The following is an 18,450-nucleotide window of genomic DNA, read 5'->3' as shown; positions in this document are numbered from 1 at the left end:
GACTATTTTCCATTTGTCTGAAACATTGATTACGGTGGAATCATCCATTGATTTCAGCCAGGCTATTCATACAGTTAGAAATGATGTGTAGATCATAATTTGATGTATTATAGACAATTACATTATGAGATTCTTAGCCTAAGCCAAAATAATACCATGTGTGCACGGAGCATGTAACAGTATGTAGGATTAACTTGTGTGGAAGCGAAACACATTCACTTGGGAGGGGGGAAAAAAACCCTCAGATTTTTCTGAATATTTTGGGGGAAAGGACTTTGTTTTTTTGAGTATTTTTTTTAAGTTTCCTTTTAATTTTTTTCCCCTGTTCTTCTGATAATTCCTTTCAATGTTTCCCAGTTGCTCTAAATATTTTTTCTTCAGTTTTCTGCATATTTCCCCCTGTTTTCAGAATATCTCTTTTATGTTTTTCAGAATACATTATTTAATGGCAGAAATAAAATTTTCAAAAAACAGGAAGAAAAATTCCAAAAACAGAAAAAAAAAGTTCAGACAAACAAAAAAACTGAAGAGTTCAATAAAACAGTAAATTAAAAAAAACAACCAAACAAACAAAAAAAATATATACTGTAGAATAAAACAACCGCCCAGTTAGTAAAAAAAAACAGGTTATTTTTTTCAAGTGATTGTGCTCAGTTTTTCAACATTTTTTTGGGGATATATTTTTTCCATTTCTGAATATTTTTTCCTGTTTTTTCCATAGTATTTTTTTGTGTTTATTATTATTATTATTATTATTATTATTATTATTATTATTATTTCCCCCAACTGAATGTGTTCAGTTTTTCAGATTTTTTTTTAAAATATATATTTACCCTGTTTTTCTATTTTTTTTTGCTTTTGAATATTATTTTCTTTCATTAAAAAAATTATATATATTGAGAAAACATTTTAAAAAATTCAGAAAAACAGAGAAAAATTACTCAGAAGAAAACAACAAATACCCCCCAAAAATGTGAGTGCAACAAACATCCGTAAACTCAGTACTTTTGATTTCTGGAGGAAAAAAAAAAAAAAAAAAAAAAAAAAAAAAAAAAAAAAAAAAAAAAAAAGGTCTGGCAATCTTATATTTTCTAGTCACCAGTTTGACTGAGTAAGGTTTTCCTGCGTTTAAATCCATGACTTTGCCTCCTGTTCTTCTTTGTGGTCTTTCAGATATACCGTACTGTATGGCAGACAAAGTTGGTACCTACAGTGTGCAGTCATAATTGCAGTATTTTAATGAATGATTTCACCATTAGCAAACATCACCAATCAGCTGATATATTTAATTTCTGCATGGTAAAGCACAATCCTCATTCAGTGTCCTGATCTCCATCCTTTCCATCCTGCTGATCAGTGTGTCCGCCTTTAGCCTCTGTGCTACTTTCTGTCTCCTGCTGCGGCTCATCTTGGCCACTTTCTTCGACATCCCCACTCTCTGTCTCCCAAGCCTTCATTGATTTCTCAAGACACGTCTGTCTGCGAATGGTCCGTCGGCGCGTACTATGCCAAGATTGGTTGCTGTGCAGGGTGCGCCTGCGATGCCATTGGCTGAGAGAGTGTTGGGCTTCGACACTAAGCTGACGGGCGGCCAGGCGTGGCTGGAAGCTGCTGATGTAGTAGAGAGCGGCGAACAGGGTGGTGAGGTAGTAGCCACCTGTTAATGACGGGGATGAAAGTTTCTTAAAACAATGGGACCTCAAATACATACACATGGACATAGGTATAGGAACCCATTTTCTGATTTTTGTATTTTATTTTATTTTTTTTTATATGGTCACATTATTGACCTAAATTTACATTTCTCTCATGTTATAGCACACAAATCTGCCTTGGCTACTGTTTTACTGTTCAGTTAAGGCTTATTGTATCTTCCATACCTTCTCCCTGCAGCTGTGTGGGGTCCAGTAGCTCCATCATGTAGTCGGTGTCTATCTGCAAGTTGACCAGTTCACTGCGCAAAAGCACCCATGTCAAGCAAGGCAGGAAATCATCAGCTCCAAAAACCACATCTGCAAGAAAGACAACTAGTATTAACGGGAACAATTTCCCCTCTTAGCATGCTCTTAAAACGAAAACAAACAAACAAACAAACAAACAACCAAACAAACACTCAGCTACCTGAGCTAGCATTGGTACTCATGCTGTGGTAGATGCTCTTGCAGATTTTCAGCAGGATGTGGACCTTCTTGTTTGGGGAGTAGGCCTCGTGCATACTCAAAAACCTTTGCTGGATCCGCTCAAGGGTGATTGAGTCGGGAACTCCAACTCCCGCCGCCCCTCCTAACGCCTCCACGGTGTTGTCTTCGAGAACGCGCTGTTTGTTCTCCAGTCTTTGCAGACTGCCGTCGTGGGTGCGCCAGGTGCGGATGCAAGTGTAGATGTGAGCTGACACGTTCTTAAGGGCCACCTTATGCACTGAGATCTCTACCAGGGAGTCTAAAGAAATAACACATATATAGAAACATTAAACTACACAAAGAGACAAAGATGAGAGCTTTATACAAAGTCAATTTTCACAGGTTGAGTGGGGTGTTTGCACTGTTGTGGGATGAACGCTGCCGACTCCCAGCTACAGAAGCAGCTCCCCTTATTTCTAAAATTAGGTTGGGTCAAGTGCAAACACTCATTGACATTAGAATCAGAAATTGCACGAGATTGTGGCTCACAAACTGCATTTATACAGGTAGGTGCTAATAGATATTGTTAATATGATGATGATGATGATAATAATTTGTTCAATGAATTAATTTCTTCCGCGATCCAGTTGTACTGTCCCCTGCTGTTATCAAAAATTGAATTACACCAACAGCACCACAAGTTAGACCTGTTTTTATTGTCTAAAAAGTAGTCAACTTTTTGTCACCAAACAGCCAGATGTGCCAGACGCGCGGCAGCTCTAGCCGCCGAAACGCCAAGCGAGGTGCAACACAGTACCCAAACATGGTAAACTGTACTTGTCCTGGCACGAATATGAAGATGTGCCCATATTTTTATTTATTTTTTTGGTTTGCTAAGCACACGTGCACCTGTCTATGAAAACAGAGGCAAAAATTTTGCTTTTTTTTTTTTTTTTTTTTTTTTTTTTTTTTTTTTTTTTTTTTAAGTATTCCCCCAAATACATTATGATGATGGTAATGATGATGATGATGATGATGATTATCCTTATCATCATGTTTTTTTTATTATGAATATGGTGATTGATAGTAGTGATAGCACCAGTAGATGCACAGTAGAAGTAGTCAAAGTAGTAGTATGTGAATGGACATTCAGATGCATGGATACATGAATGCTAAATAATAATAATAATAATAATAATAATAATCAATCAAATAGAACTGTTATAGTTTATTTTAATTCTCATTTTTTTTAAAAGCCCATAAAAATATAGAATATGTATATACGGTATATATATATATATATATATATATATATATATATTATATACACACATATTTTTATTTTTTTTTATTTTGATGTCTTATGTAGCTAAACTAATGAAAAATTAGAAAAAGTATGACGTACCGTGATGCAATTCCAAGTCACTGAAAACTACAACTAATGAACAAACTGTATTGTGAGAAAAAGAAACAAATAAACCAACTTTGCAGAATTTTGTATACAGTTCTTGTAATAAATGTTATTGAACTGTGCAAGGAGTAATATCGCTAATGATATTAAAAATCCTCTAATAAAGCAAAATATTTTTGGTGTATTTCAATGAGCACAGAAAATCAAAAGCTCACTCACCTATCTCTGAGTCACTAATGTCGGTCATACTGTACAGCATTGCCTGGATATCAGGGTATTCCAACAGAGTCTCTCTCAGCGAAGTAAGTGATGACCTCACTTCCTGCAAGAACTCTGACCCCGTTAAGCCCGCAGGATCACTTGCCCTCTGCAAGGCCGCAGGATCACTTGCCCTCTGCAGCGTCACCTCCACAAATTCCCTCACAGCATCTGCAAACAAGCCGCGCTTCTTCTCGCTCAAATCGAGCACGCGGTTGGCCAGCCTCTTCTTCTGACAAACCAAGCTGCCCAGAGCCTGGCCCACCGCCGACAGGCGATTGATGACTTTGTCGGCCAGCCGCTGCGCCGACGGGTGGTGCGCCACGGGGCTCGGCGACTGATCTTCTAGCTCTTCTTCGATGCTGCTAATGGACAGCGAGTCCAGCTCAGGCGACGTGGGCGCAAGCAGGGAGGACGGCCTGTGGGCTGGAGGCAGCCACGATCCATTCTCGATCCACGACACCCTGTGAGGGGTGTGGGGCCCTGGGCTGTCAGGGTTCGAGAGCTCAATGGAAGGAGGTAAGCTCCCTGTGCTCACTCGCTTAGAGAGGCTGGATGTGGAATTTTGGCTGGAACGCCTTAGGACTACCCCTTCTTGGACAGCTGGCATTGATGGGGGGGACTCTTCTGACTTGGCTCGGATTAGTCCTGAAATAAAACAGAAAATACACTTGAGAAAAAGTTAGGAATGGGTGAAAATGAAAAATGTAGTATCCTCCTGACTACCAGCAATTCAAATTTGTCCTCTGTAGTGGACCTTTTTAAACCTGAATGTCTCCCACCCAGTGCATACGATTGAATTAACTCCTTTTGTTTTCTATAGAGGACATTCAGAGCTTTCCAATGATACCAAATATGTAGGGGTGGGGCTTTGCTACCTTTGATTCCATCATAAAAGAAAATGGCTTCCCTCAGTGCAAGCACTTTTTAGGGAAGAGAAAAAGTAAGTGTATACACTTTTTATCGAACAAATTTTGGCTTTAAATGTTGTTAGCATGTTTTCTATAAGACTCTTAAGAACACATTAAAGTATTGTTTGAATTATTTTCACTGTATTTGAGCCTAGCATTTAAGTTTTTTTTTTTTTTTAAATGTCCTCTGTAGTGGACACATCATAGCTTAAAAATAAAAACTTTTTTGTTTTTCAAAAATTTCTGTTGCAGTATTCCAGTTACTTCACAAAGATTGGGGAATATCAAAATAAACATGATTGGACAATATTTTTTTTTCCTTGTAGTCAAGAGGATATGCCTTTTTCTTCAACCATTTGGGTTCTGACCACAAAGTAAATTCTGTAGTGTAAATTTGACTCTATTAGAGTAAATTCTGACACTATTTAGATAGGGACTAAATAGGCTCAAACTTAAACTTACACTAGGAAGAGAGTAAAAAAAAAAAAAAAAAAACTGAATTAAAAAATAAATAAAACTCACTCAAGGCTTAAGGTTCGAACTTACGAACTTCAGCTCGGGAGACTGCCACACTACCACCTGAGGTATGCCCCTCCTACTGTTCTTGCTTTTCTCCAAGAGAGCAAAGATTGTTTTTGGTTTGTTGGAGAGATTCCATGCAATCATGGAATCAGCTGCAGCTGTCACGAGCGAAATACTAGCAGAAAGCAGGAGCTGCGTGGTTCAGGGAGTAGATCGGCTGTCTCCCAAACTGAAGGTCGTGAGTTTGTTCCTACCTTGAGTCACTTTTATTTATTTCTCTATTTATCTATTTTTCTCTATTTCTCTCTCTTCTAACTCTCTATTTTACTCTCTTCCAAGTGTAAATATTACACTAGAACTGAGTCTATTTCAGTGTTTCTCAAACCTGGTCCTCGGGGCCCATGCACTATCCAGCCTGTTTTCCATGTCTCCCTATTGCCAATGCAGCTGATTCTAATGAGCTAATCAGCAAGCGTTGGAGAAGCCTGATAACGACGATCCTCACCTGTGTTGGAATTGGGAGACATGGAAAACAGGCTGGATAGTGGGCGACGAGGACCAGGGTTGAGAAACACTGGTCTATTTGGCCACTATCTAAATAGAGTCAAATTGACTTTAAAGAATTTACTGTGCAGGACAAAGGGATCGGATCAGAATATATTACTTCAGTATTAAAGGATTGACACTGGCTCCCAGCCAGCATTAGAAAAGATTTTAAAATTCTGCTACTGCTCTACAAATTACTGAATGGTTTGGATCCAGAAGTCACAAACAAAACTTTTTGATAAACAACAACAAAAATGGACCTGAGCACTCGGTACTGTCAACTGAAGATTCCTGGTCCAAAGAAATGACTCGTTTGCTCATCAGGCTCGCACCGGTCCATATTCGAGTGGAACTGAGGCGTCGTTCTCGTGGATAATTTGACGTCTGCGGGGCCCGATGTGAAAGCCAGTCATCGCCATGTTCATGAAGATAGAGTGGATTGATCACACACAGTGCCCTGTTGGTGGAGGTCAACTAGAGAAACACACAAACCAATGAATAACTGAGAGTCTTATGGACAAAGCAGTGAAAACAAAATTTTGATAAGAGCAACAACACACACACATGCACATACATAACGTTGATAATACTTCTGAATTTATATATATATATATATATATATATATATATATATATATATATATATATATATACACATATATATATATATATACATATATATATATATATATATATATATGTATATATGTTTTCAAACTAAAACACTGTGAAGCATGATAGTACCTGCATGGCGCACATGACAGTGTTTGGCTCCATGTGCGCCATTTCATCAGACATCTGGTCAGGTGGTGTGCTGAGCCACGTTTCTGCATTACACAAGTAATATTATACATTAGAAACTACATGATTGGTTGCAACGTTATCACAGGTTTGTTCATGACAATGAAATCAAGGCTTTTTTTTCCCCAACACAATTTGACGGAATATAAAATGAGACTCACGAGGTTCAAGCTGAGAAAGCTGATCTTTGGTGCTCTCGGTCATATTGGCCATCCAAGGAGGAATCCTTAGACAGAGAGCCAACACGTCTCTAATAGACAGAAGATACACAGCAAAATAGCCAGAGAGAAGTGTTTATATGTGTTCACGCCAATGAATGTGCATCTGACACTTTTCAAAGTATTATTTTTTTCACCCTTAACCGGTGTTACTCCGGCACTGTATAGTGTTAAAAATCTACACTGGTACTCTACACTAAAAATTTAATTCTTCCAAGCTACACTTAACTCTGTTTTTTTTGTTTTGTTTGTTTTTAAACACTTATAAGTGTATTGCACTATAGTGTCAGTGTTAATACTTTTACTCTAACTACACTTTACTCTGCGTGGTACTTCATTTATATAGAGATATTCAAAGCACTTTACATGTTGACTACTGATGACAAGGTATCAGGAGCAACGGGGGTGGGGGTGGGGGTGGGGGGGGGGGGGGGTTAATAGCTTGGTCACATGGTCACGAGGGCTGGGCATCAAACCCACAACCTCTGGCTTGGAAGACAACCACTCTACCACTTAGCCATGCCATGACCCAATGTGGTAGCGATGTGCCTAGCCTAGCCACAAACTCAAGTAAAACTAGGTACACTAAAAAGAACTCATTCAGATATTGATACTGCAATACCTCTGAATCACTGTTTGTTGTATTCACTTAGTTTTTTTTCTTGTAGGTGGGATTGCATTGCATCATACTAAAATATATTTCTAAAGTGTATTAGCTACATGAGTGGGACAACTATCAGTTCTACACCACTCTAAACTGCCACTATAACAACAGACTTGTGAAATGTGACAGCATCAGTCAAAACTGAGAAATATTTTCTTTGTAAATTGTATTTTTTTTTTTTTTGTAGCCATGGAGAGTTGTCACGGTTTTGACTTTCTCCATCAGTATTCAGTAGCATAGCGTAAGTTTAGTTACAAAGGAAGCTAAAAGATAGCAGGAGCTCACCTGGTCAAAGAGTAGAAGAACACCAGCTGAGCCAAATCAGAGAACGAAAGACGAGACTCCGACAGCTGAAAAACTGCCAGAGAAAGAGTGGGCAATGTAAAGCCTGAATTTAATTTTTTTTTGTGTGTGTCTTCTTGATAAACACTGTACTGTACCAGGAATGCAATAAGGTGTCAAATGGCAAAGGTTCTAAAGATAGATCTTACTCATATGTTTTCACACAATTATTTTGGGTCTGTTGTGATCTTGTGCAAGTTTCAGTAAAGGCTTTTGTGGACTTTTACAAATTATGACTATAACAAACTTAAAAAAAAATCTATTGACATTACAGAGAGCAAACTTGTGTCTTGCATCACTGGAACTTTGATGAGTTTGTACTTAGCAACTGTATTCCGTTTGAGATGTTATAACGAAAGAACAATGGAATGAATGTCAGGGATGATGTGGTTTTATTAGGGCTATTTTCCTCTCTGGGAGAAGATAAAGTGTTGTCAGATAGACTTATAAATCCTATTTGATCAGCGCCATAGTTTGCCCATACCTGTGGCCGTGCATGAGATATTATACTCAAGAACCGCTTCATCATCTCCTCCCGCAGACACACACAGGAAACTGGGCAGCGAGGTCACACAATCCCTCACAACCACAAAACTCTAGAGGAAGAACAGTGACTCATTTTAGCCTCTGAAATGCGGCTGAAAGCACATTTAGGAAAAAACGTGACAAACACAATTCAAGCAATGAAAAGTAGAAAATGAAGACAGCGGGGTTCGTTTTCTCTTGAAAGTGCACCATGACGTCACATTCGTTGCTGGAACTTGAGCAGGCGAAATGTCCCACTTGTATCTGAATAGAGCCTTTTTTGGCAACCACAGTTGCACCAAGAACCTCAAAATTTTCCACACTTTGTTGGCCCACAGATATTAATGAATTTAAAAATGTGTTAAAGGGGAAATCAGCCTTAAACATTTGTTGACAATAAGAATATGTGACCTCACTAGTCTAAACATGACATTCTGTTAATATTACATTTGTTGAATATGAGTAATGCAGTAAAATCTAGCCATTTTTATCCATCCCATTTTGCCATTTGCTGTCGACTGAAGATGACATCACAGTTGCTCAGGGCTCAGGCAATGACCAATCACAGCCCTCCTGTTTTTCTGAAGCTGAGCTCTGATTCGTTGTTACCTTAGACTTGAGCAACTGTGATGTCATTTTCACCCAACAGCAAGTGGCAAAATGGCTGACCTCTGATATTGATAAAAACTGTTAGATTTTTCTGCTTAACTCATATTCCACTAACACAATATTAAACAGAATACCGTATTTAGACTAGTGGGGCTGCATAGAACACATTATTGTCAAGATGTGTGTGTGGGGGGGGTTTGACTTCCCCTTTTAAATGATAAGCCCTTTTTCAAGATCAATAGCACATATGCCAGTACCAAACCTTTGATCCCTGATGGTCTCACAAATTAGCATGTCTGAGTCTTTCATTACACCTCAGAGACTTCACACACTGTGCAAGGGTTGTTTTTTTAGGTCTCTCACTTGAATCGGTTCATCAAGAGAGGCATCATACATTATAAATGTATGTGGCATGCGCACTAAGGACGCATTTTGAATATGAAATGAGCTGCTTATGACTTTTGCAAAGTGGGAAACTAATGTTTACTCATCATTGTCCAGATAGAAATCCATCCATCCATCCATTTTCTTGACCGCTTATTCCTCACAAGGGTCGCGGGGGGAGCTGGCGCCTATCTCAGCTGGCTCTGGGCAGTAGGTGGGGTACACCCTGAACTGGTGGCCAGCCAGCAGGGCACACAGAGACGAACAACCATCCACACTCACACGCACACCTAGGGACAATTCGGAGCACCCAATTAACCTGCCATGCATGTCTTTGGATTACGGGAGGAGACCGGAGTACCCGGAGAAGACCCACGCAGGCACGGGGAGAACATGCAAACTCCACCCAGGAAGGCCGGAGCCTGGACTCAAACCCGAGCCCTCAGAACTGGGAGGCGGACGTGCTAACCACTCGACCACCCAGACAGAAATATCAACACTTATTACAGTATACTGTATTGTACTTTATTACATTTTGTCCTCACGACACACCACTAAAATACAGAAATTAAATAACAATAAAGTTTGTTTTAAGATAGACCATGTCATGATATACTGTATTTACTTCAACCCCCATGCATGCTGTATTTAACCTAACTTATATTACTTGATTTGAGAGCACTTACTTGTGTCTTACATCACTGCAACTTTGCTGAAAGTGTAGTTACTCACACTCAGACAGAGGAAGTGGCTTTGTTCTCACCGTGAACAGAAACAGAGACAATTCCTCCGCAACTAAGTACAGAATGCCTTCAAAGACATCATGGTTATAAAATTGAAATAGCTGGGCAACAGCCTCCCAATTTCCCCTTCAACATTGATGTTAAACATATTTACTGTTACCTGTAGTCATGTTACATATCTGCACGATACCTTTTGCAATTAGACAAATGCACTGCTGATAAGATAAATGCAAAATGTACCTTGTTATGTCCTCATCTTCCTTCATCATGCGTCGCAATAATGTCAACCTGCCTATATTGAGCACTACTTCTGCAACCAACCCAGAAAGCAGCATGTGTGCTTATTGGATGTCTACAGAAAAAAGGAACCACTTGCTTTGTGCAAAGGGAGGCTTGTGCGTTTTGAGTATGGGCTGCACAAGGTCACTTGTATAGTTTAAGAAAAAAAATGAAGTGCAAGTTGGTTGTAGATTTTTTCCATATAAATTAAGGCAGATAATGAATGCAACTTCATAAAACAAATGATCCCTTGCTTCTGTATGTTTGGACATAAATCACTGTATTGTCTATTATGAAGAGTAACAAATCATTTGTAAGATGTCAGCTCACCCCAGGGGGTGTTCCAGAGAGAGCAGAACGGGCCTGTGCTCTGTCCCAGGGTGGAGCTGGGCACCAGGCATTCTGCCAGCTTCGAAGGAGTTCCAGCAGAGACATTTTCCTTCTGCTTCTCCTCCATGGGATAGATGTTGACCCATTAAGTGGACCGCCAGCCGCCCTGGGCATAAATGCAGCACATGCATGGAACTGTATCATGGGCATTGCATGAATTAGGCAGATACAGAGACAAAAAAAAAAATTGACACAAAACAGGCTCAGTGATTTTATTAATCTTTTACTTACATGTTGTGGGCAACTTCGGTTCCTGTCGATACACTTGCTCTTCTATACAATTTGCAAAAGTCTTCACATGATGCAATCCTTTCTTCCTTTCCTTCCGTATGGCACAATTTATTTCAGCAGAAACTAAAATGGGAACCTCACTCTTGTGTTAAAAATTCCACTGATGAATGTTTTGTCCCCTGCACATGCTGTCTATATATTACACTTACAGTGCAACATGTGAAACGGTTCAGTTGTGGTCTGTCTACATGTGGTTAGCCCTGCATTAGAAGTTTGTGCATAACAGGAAAAAAAGTTTTTACTGAAAGTTGGTCAAAGAGAAACGTGTGACATTACGTGGGCTTCCTTTCAAGGCAGCAGCATTGTGTGCTTGTGTTTTATTTATTTATTTTTTAATAATTTATCATTATCAACCATCAATGAATTAAAATACAATGAAGCTCAAGTAATAATCTGTACAATGTTAGTTATTTCTCCTTTACTTAAAAAATATTGAGCCTTTTAAAGTTACAAGTGCAAAAACTAATACATGAGATATACATGACATGCAAAAGTTCTGGGACACCTGGCAATTAAATATACCTAGCGGAAGTGAAGGTTGAAGAAAATATGAGCTGGTTTCAGCGATACTGCTGCCTCTTTTTGCACAAGACTAACTGTCATGTCAACAGAAATGGCCTTCCCTAAATGTTTTCCACAGACTAGAACTTGCCAAATTGTTTTGGTGCGATGAAGGTTTGGGGTTAGGGTTTTCCGCCACGGGATACGAATGGTGAACCAGTTTGAGAATCAATATTTTTTTTTCCCCCAATTAAAAAAAATAAAAATAAAAAATAAAATAAAAAAATCACCAGATTTGATTGTTTTTATCTATCTATCTATCTATCTTGGCAAGCTCAAGCTTGGAGGCCATGAAAGGAACCAAATCGATAGTTTTACCAACATTTCAATGAGAGAAGAAACATTAGGAGTTTACAAAGATAAAATTTATTGCCAGACGTTATTTTTTTTCCACGTTAATATTGTTTACTCAATAGATGATGTTGCCATTCAGATTTACAGTGATCCCATTTTGTGTTAATGCATCTCTTTGCCAGTCGTGATTAGTGTTATTTTATGCAAATCCGAGCAATGAATATAGATGTTATTTCAAAATAGACATTTTAATACACTTTCACCTCGTCATAATATTGCACTCGTATATTAACAATCCACCTCGTTTACTTACAAAAGACATTGTTAGTTCATGGAATAATTATTTTGGAGCATACCAAGAGAAGTGATGTTAGGTGGTTATAATTTGATAAAGAAACAAATATCAAATGATCTGGAGAACATTTTGCCAGCTTGCCACTGTCTAAACTCTGCCAACATAAATAGTTAAAAGCAGTTGAAAATCTCACTGTTTATTGCAGTAAAAACAACCCATGCATCCTACGTTATATAGTCACGTGATATGACAACACAACATCATTCATAAAAAAACAAAAAAGCAAGTTACCTTCATTAAAGTGCAGAAGAAAAAAAAAAACATATTTACAAAAGCATGACATATGAAAGGATTTCTGGGAGCATGTTACTCTGCTCTGAAAGCTTCAGCAGTAAACAACAAATACCATAATCCACAGCTCATAATCTACCTTCATGGACAACCTCCAATACCGCAAGCATTCCAAAAGACTACACTCCTCCTTATTCCACTGATGAAGCGCCTGCACCTTTGCTCTCACTTGACTTTGCCTCCTTGTCCTGACTGTCGATCCTGGCATGCTCCCGATTCACTAATTCTTCCAACTCCGCCTATAGACAAGAGACAATTTGATTTTGGTGGCTAATGCTAACATCACTGAAACACAAAGCCAAAAATTGTGGTGGAGTGAGAGCAGCACTGTGAAGGTGTTTTGGCATTAGTTCTTACATCTTACACTTGAATATTAAATCAATGTTCCTTGTTGCAATGAATCCATTACCCTCAAAATGTGCTGTGTTTTACTTTGAATTAAATTAGCACTGGCAAAACATAATATAATGTAACAAAAACAAAACTGGTTTTACAAAGTGTAATTGCTGTTCATACTGTACTATTCGTGTGGTGGATATGTGCCTTAAAGGGGTGTGGCCTAGTGAGTGACATCAGAGAAGCTAGATAGAGTCATGTTTGCCTAACTTCACCAGTTCGTATGTTACAGAAAAAAGTTCAATGTAACACAAAAAGAAATGAACACAAATAACAGACGAACGGGAAGGTACACAAATTGATATTACAGTAGATAGTGACTTGCCTTCCATCCCAGCAGGTCAGCTAGTGCCATGCAGCCATCATCACATGTACTGATATGAGCAACATCTCTGAAGAGGGAGAAAAATGTTCAACATATCATCTATTCTATTCACAAAATGACATTTGTCAAATATAATGACAAGTCCTTGTTCAGTCGATATCATGAGATCTGCCTTTGAGTGCAAAACAGTTGCTAAGTGATTAAAATGTGTTTGCATGCTGGCAAGGGTTGATGTATGGATTCAGAGCTCAATGTGGTGTCTATTCATATACAATGTATATGACTGAGAAGGAGGAATCCGATCCCAAAGTCTTTCTGACTGCTGCAAAAACACGTCTTCGGTGTCAGATGCAATGCATGAAGCAATAACAATTCAACTTTAAAATCAAATTCAGCCCTGTGGCCCATTTTTCTGTTTTGTATTTTTGAAATGAGTGTTAAATGATGAAAATCCGGCATTTTTTTGTTCTCTTGTGTTAGATGTGTTCTGCAGAAACTGTATTATACAGAGCTCATTCAATCTTCGTCTTTGACGCCCTCTGCTGGTATACAATACAACATACATGTTAAAAACCAAATCATTACCTCAACCAAGGTGGCCATGTTTTCACATCTGTTTCCTGTTACTTTCCTGTCCACATGTTTGGAATTTTCACTCTAGAATTTCTTATGATTGACTAATTATATTCCACAAAAGTTCCTATAATATTTGTGTAACACATACAGATGACACAAACAAACAAAGAAACCAACAAAAGTCGATAAATAGATAAACCTAAACTACAATCCAATTCTGCATGTTTGGACAGGTATATATTCTCCGAATTTGTCAGCCTTCTGAGAGCTGATTGTAAGGTGAACCATTCACATTACCTGTAAGCCTTGTCCGAGTCAAAATCCATTCCTCCTCCAAAGCCCAGCAGACCTAACATAGGATCAGCCTGCACACAAACACAAATATTTTGCTCATAGAAAAGCAGACACACAATTCAAATTAAAAGAAAAACATTAGATACCGAATACTGTACATGGAGTCGTCGGTCTACAACATTATAGACACACCGTTACTTAACGCCACTGTTTTTCATTTTACTGTTTTATAATAACAGCCTAAAAGTGCTTTACACAAATATTTACTGTAACAATTACTTCACTACTGCATAGTTAGTGATAGACTACCACACAGGTTGTGAAACTTGTCACTGTAGGAACGTAAGTAAACCAGGACCCCTTTGACAAACCCAGAAGCTCACCTGGCCTGTTTTTTCCATGTTGATGAGCAACCTTGGACAGCTTTTTGAAACCCTAAGTAGAGCAAACAACAAAGCAATGAAGATTGGCAAAAGGGATTAAAAAAAAAAAAAGTTTCAAAGTTGCTGTAAACTTGTACAGTCTGCGTTTAAGGAAAAAATCTAGTACCTGCTAACCAGACTTGCAAAAGGCTGAACCTGCAGAGATGTCCCCATGATGATGAGAAGATCACAGCGTGGGAAATCCTGGATGTACAAAAAGGAAATGAATAGAGACATATTTGCAAGACACCATTTCCAAACATCTACATGTACTTGGCAGCTCACCATCTTCATTGATGTGAAAAACCGTACCGGTAGGCTCTCGCCAAAGAAGACAATATCTTTGGTATGAAGAAAAGATAAAAGCCATGAGTGGAAAATAAACCTTATAATGTTACCGTGTCTTTCAATCTGTACAGTATTAAATATGAATATAATAATAATGGCCCACAATCATATTCTGAGCGGTACATTGATTGCCAAAAAACCCTATTGATTTTATTATTATTATTATTCTGATTATTTTTATTTTTATTTATTTTTTTACATTTTTTAACAAATCCAAATAATTATATATATATATATATATATTTTTTTTTAAAAAGAAACACTGATAATCGATCAATATATTTTTTCCCCACATAAAGTGGGGAAAATAATGAACAAAGAATCTGGGAAAAATAGGAAAAATCCAAAATATGAGAAAATATTGAAAAAAAAAAACAAAAGAAAAAAAAAAACAGCAAATATGCAAGTCTGTGAATATGTACGCTTAAAAAATGTATTATCAAAAAAGTGATATAGTATTAACAGCACATATTTTGTCCATATCTAAAATACTATTTTTGTCATACATCTTATTAGTAGCACTGATGAAAAATTGTGTCCCCCTCCTGTATTTAGGTTAGTTGTCCATCGCTGCCATAGCGTATGGCCAGAGTAGAAAAGTGACATGTAAATTCATACATCTGTCAAAAGTATCATGGAGAACAGAACAGTACTACATAAAAAAAAAAGTAAACTAAAGAAGAGAAAGTAAAAAAAACTGACCTGGTTTGACCAGACTGCTGCATTTTTCACATTTGGGGATATCATCAGAAAATATTTTTTCTACAAACAAAAGTAAGCGTTTTTAGTCCCAAAAAATTAAAGGCCAACACAAGTAACACATTTAGTGCACTTAGTTTCTTGAAAGGCTCTATATAAAGATAAATTATCACAATTATTAAAAGGTAGAAAAAGACACCTTTCATCCAGTCCAAGTTGTACTCTTTGCGGCAAGTGAATTTGACGCAGTGGGATGTGAAGAAGGTTCCATGGGCTTCAATAAGATCCCCGCTCTCAAGCCCCGCTACTCGCTCCAGGGTGTCAATATTCTAAATGATCACCAACACATCAATTAGCAAACAAAGGAGGGGGGGGGGGGGGGGGGGGGGGGGGGGGGGGGTTAGTTTGTTGTAAGTTTCTTTTCCTGCCTGTGTGTAGCAGCGTTTCAGGAGGCCTTTGTCCTTCAGCAGCTTCATGAAGTAGTGACACACAGTCGGCTACAACAAAAGTCAAATGAAGGAGAATAATAAAGTCCACAAAAATCAATTCCATTGTTGATAGAATATATTATGTTAAATAAAAAAATAATAATCAGCATTTATTGTGACCTACTTGGTAGCAATATACAGTATGCTATACCTTGAACTGTCCTGGATAAAGCTCCTTGGCCAAGGCAAAGAAGGGCTCTGGATGTTTCTAGAACAGAAAAAGAAAACTGGGTCAGTGAAAACCGAGAAAATGTTGCGCCTAGACAGACAGCACTATTAAAATTGAGTGAGAGGAAAATATGGTTAAAATGGACAGATTATATTATTCTAGCTTTTTGAATTTATGTAAAGTTGTCATGTTGTTTTATTCATGTTCTTCTTTGTAATATAAAAAAATATATATTACATATACTGACCTTGAAATAATCTATTTGGAAGATGGCTTCCGGGTAGGGCAGGTTATATTTCTGCATGTTTGCATATAGCCCAGTAGTGGGTGAGCGAAAATCGGGAATCCCAGCAGCTGTTTTGTTGTACAGATATAAAATAGTGGCTTCCAGTTAAAGTACTTTTTTTTTTTACATTTACATTTTCTTTCTGTGAGATACTCACATGTGGATATACCAGCTCCAGCCATACAGATGATGTTTTTACCTGAAAGAAGCACCTCTCAATAAGCCTATTCATAAAGGTCAAGTGAGGTAAAAGAGCAAAAATGGAGACTCACATTTGCCACTCATAATGTATTTGGCCACTCCTTCCAAAGTCAAGTCATCCAAAACCTTTTCTGGGGTGCCGATGCCCAGAGTACGGGAGAACAAGTTTCGCAGGAAGTCCACTGGCAGGATAAGAGATCATTAAATTTTAAATGACACTTAATAACTAGTTTTAAAAAATAATAATAAAAAAATAAAAAAGAGCGAGAGATGTTAATGACATACTCTCAGAGTTTCCAGCTGCTTCTTCGTCACTGCTGTTGTCAGATTGCTCCTATCAGAAAAAACACTCGATATTTTACCAGTAAATACATCTGGAGAAAATCTACTCCGTAAAATATTATTACGGGATGATCGCAGAAACACACTAACGGGACGTGTTTCTTGTTGTCCGAGCCTTATCGCCCTATCACACGTCAAACCATCAGTATGAAATAGTTACACGTTCTGAATTTGTAGATATTATATATTTTGCATTGAAATATTATTAACTCTCCATCTTTCCTGTTGTTCAAAATAAAACGCCTTGTTTTCATAATCTGTGCCGACAAGAGTTAGCCGTGTCGGCTACTGACAGCTGTCAACATAGATTAATCATCTGTTTTAATTTAGTAATGTATTATATGTATTTACCTCTGGTTCAGATGTGGTTTCCTCCTCTTCTTTTTTGTTGGGAGGTTCTAAAAATGCAAAACAAACATTAAAATGGAACTTGTTTGGAATGATATTTCGCCAAGTTTAACGCTATGTTATGGTTAGCTGGAGGGACGAAAGAACGCCTGGTATATAATGTTGAAATCACAGTTATCCTACCTGATGCCTCGGACATTTATTCGCTTGTGGAACCCTTTCAAGCACAAGGGTTTCAATTACAACCGGTTTAAACCCCAAAACGGCTTTCACACAGTAGTGACAGGTTTCAACTGCGGCACTCAGCCATCAGCTAGCCTATGTTGTTGTCCGTCAAAATATATCGTCCGTGTTTCTTTGGATGTCACCGCAAGCACTGTTTGTTCCTACATCAGCTGTTGGCTGACTTGGCTCTATAATCCTATATAACACGATAAATATACCATGTACACATAAATATGTACTCAAATACCCAGCGATAATTTAATTTCGATACTGCATGTTACAAAGCTGTTGTGATATATTTACCAAACTCATGTTTTCTTAGCCACAATCGTCTTCACTTCCTCTTTTCAGATTCAATGGAGCAAGTCACAAAATAGATTACGGGTTCAGGGTTCATTTATTAATTTATATGCTGAAACATTAGGTACACCTTAGATACAAGTACTTGGATCGATTACAAGAATTGCTGCTTGTATTGCTCAGTTTTGTCTGATAGTATATTTATTAATACATTGGCACTCCCCCACCCTCACCCCAACACAAACAAACAAAGCCATGTTTATTCTTTTTCTTGAACAAGACATTGAATGGCCTAATTATTCTGTGGCACAACTGTAATGTGGAGCCCAGTCACTTCGACACGACTAAATGCATTTGTATGAAATATTAAATGAAAATGATGAAAAGGTAGATAAATAAAAAAAATACACATATTTATTGTGGTGGTTGGATTGCACACAAGTACCTAATGATGTAGCCTGCCACTGTACATCTGACCTGATTTGTCCTCATAACCTACAGACTCACAGATTACTA

General features: G+C 38.0%; 2 protein-coding genes across 6 annotated transcripts; both read right to left on the bottom strand.

Moving 5' to 3' along the window:
* Nucleotides 1–1,215: 1,215 nt before the first annotated feature.
* On the bottom strand, nt 1,216–11,162 carry rinl (Ras and Rab interactor-like). 5 transcript variants are annotated; one of them, XM_077541376.1, is made up of 11 exons: nt 10,955–11,159; nt 10,664–10,829; nt 8,278–8,389; nt 7,737–7,809; nt 6,731–6,819; nt 6,513–6,595; nt 6,029–6,242; nt 3,751–4,437; nt 2,122–2,439; nt 1,881–2,012; nt 1,216–1,657 (listed from the first exon to the last, which is right to left on the bottom strand). In XM_077541376.1, coding segments are annotated over exons 1-11 (2,220 nt in total). In that variant the 5' UTR covers nt 10,957–11,159; the 3' UTR covers nt 1,216–1,313. The 5 variants fall into 5 exon arrangements, 4 of the variants coding, with proteins under 4 accessions (XP_077397502.1, XP_077397501.1, XP_077397503.1 ...); XM_077541375.1 differs by having other exon boundaries at nt 10,664–11,159; XM_077541377.1 differs by lacking the exons at nt 10,664–10,829; nt 10,955–11,159 and adding an exon at nt 10,295–10,430.
* A 760-nt stretch (nt 11,163–11,922) lies between these two features.
* On the bottom strand, nt 11,923–17,776 carry sirt2 (sirtuin 2 (silent mating type information regulation 2, homolog) 2 (S. cerevisiae)). Its single transcript, XM_077541975.1, has 16 exons — nt 17,593–17,776; nt 17,413–17,459; nt 17,005–17,053; nt 16,791–16,901; nt 16,676–16,717; nt 16,480–16,586; nt 16,215–16,271; nt 16,004–16,072; nt 15,775–15,904; nt 15,579–15,638; nt 14,814–14,869; nt 14,656–14,732; nt 14,490–14,541; nt 14,110–14,177; nt 13,237–13,303; nt 11,923–12,754 (listed from the first exon to the last, which is right to left on the bottom strand). The coding sequence occupies exons 1-16, from the start codon at nt 17,606–17,608 to the stop codon at nt 12,647–12,649; spliced, it is 1,116 nt and encodes a 371-aa protein (XP_077398101.1). The 5' UTR covers nt 17,609–17,776; the 3' UTR covers nt 11,923–12,646.
* Nucleotides 17,777–18,450: the final 674 nt, after the last annotated feature.

Source organism: Festucalex cinctus, chromosome 13 (genome assembly GCF_051991245.1).
Source record: "Festucalex cinctus isolate MCC-2025b chromosome 13, RoL_Fcin_1.0, whole genome shotgun sequence".
Classification (NCBI taxonomy): Eukaryota; Metazoa; Chordata; class Actinopteri; order Syngnathiformes; family Syngnathidae; genus Festucalex; species Festucalex cinctus.
Note: the sequence above shows the minus strand (reverse complement) of the source record. Positions and strands in the feature narration are given on the sequence as shown.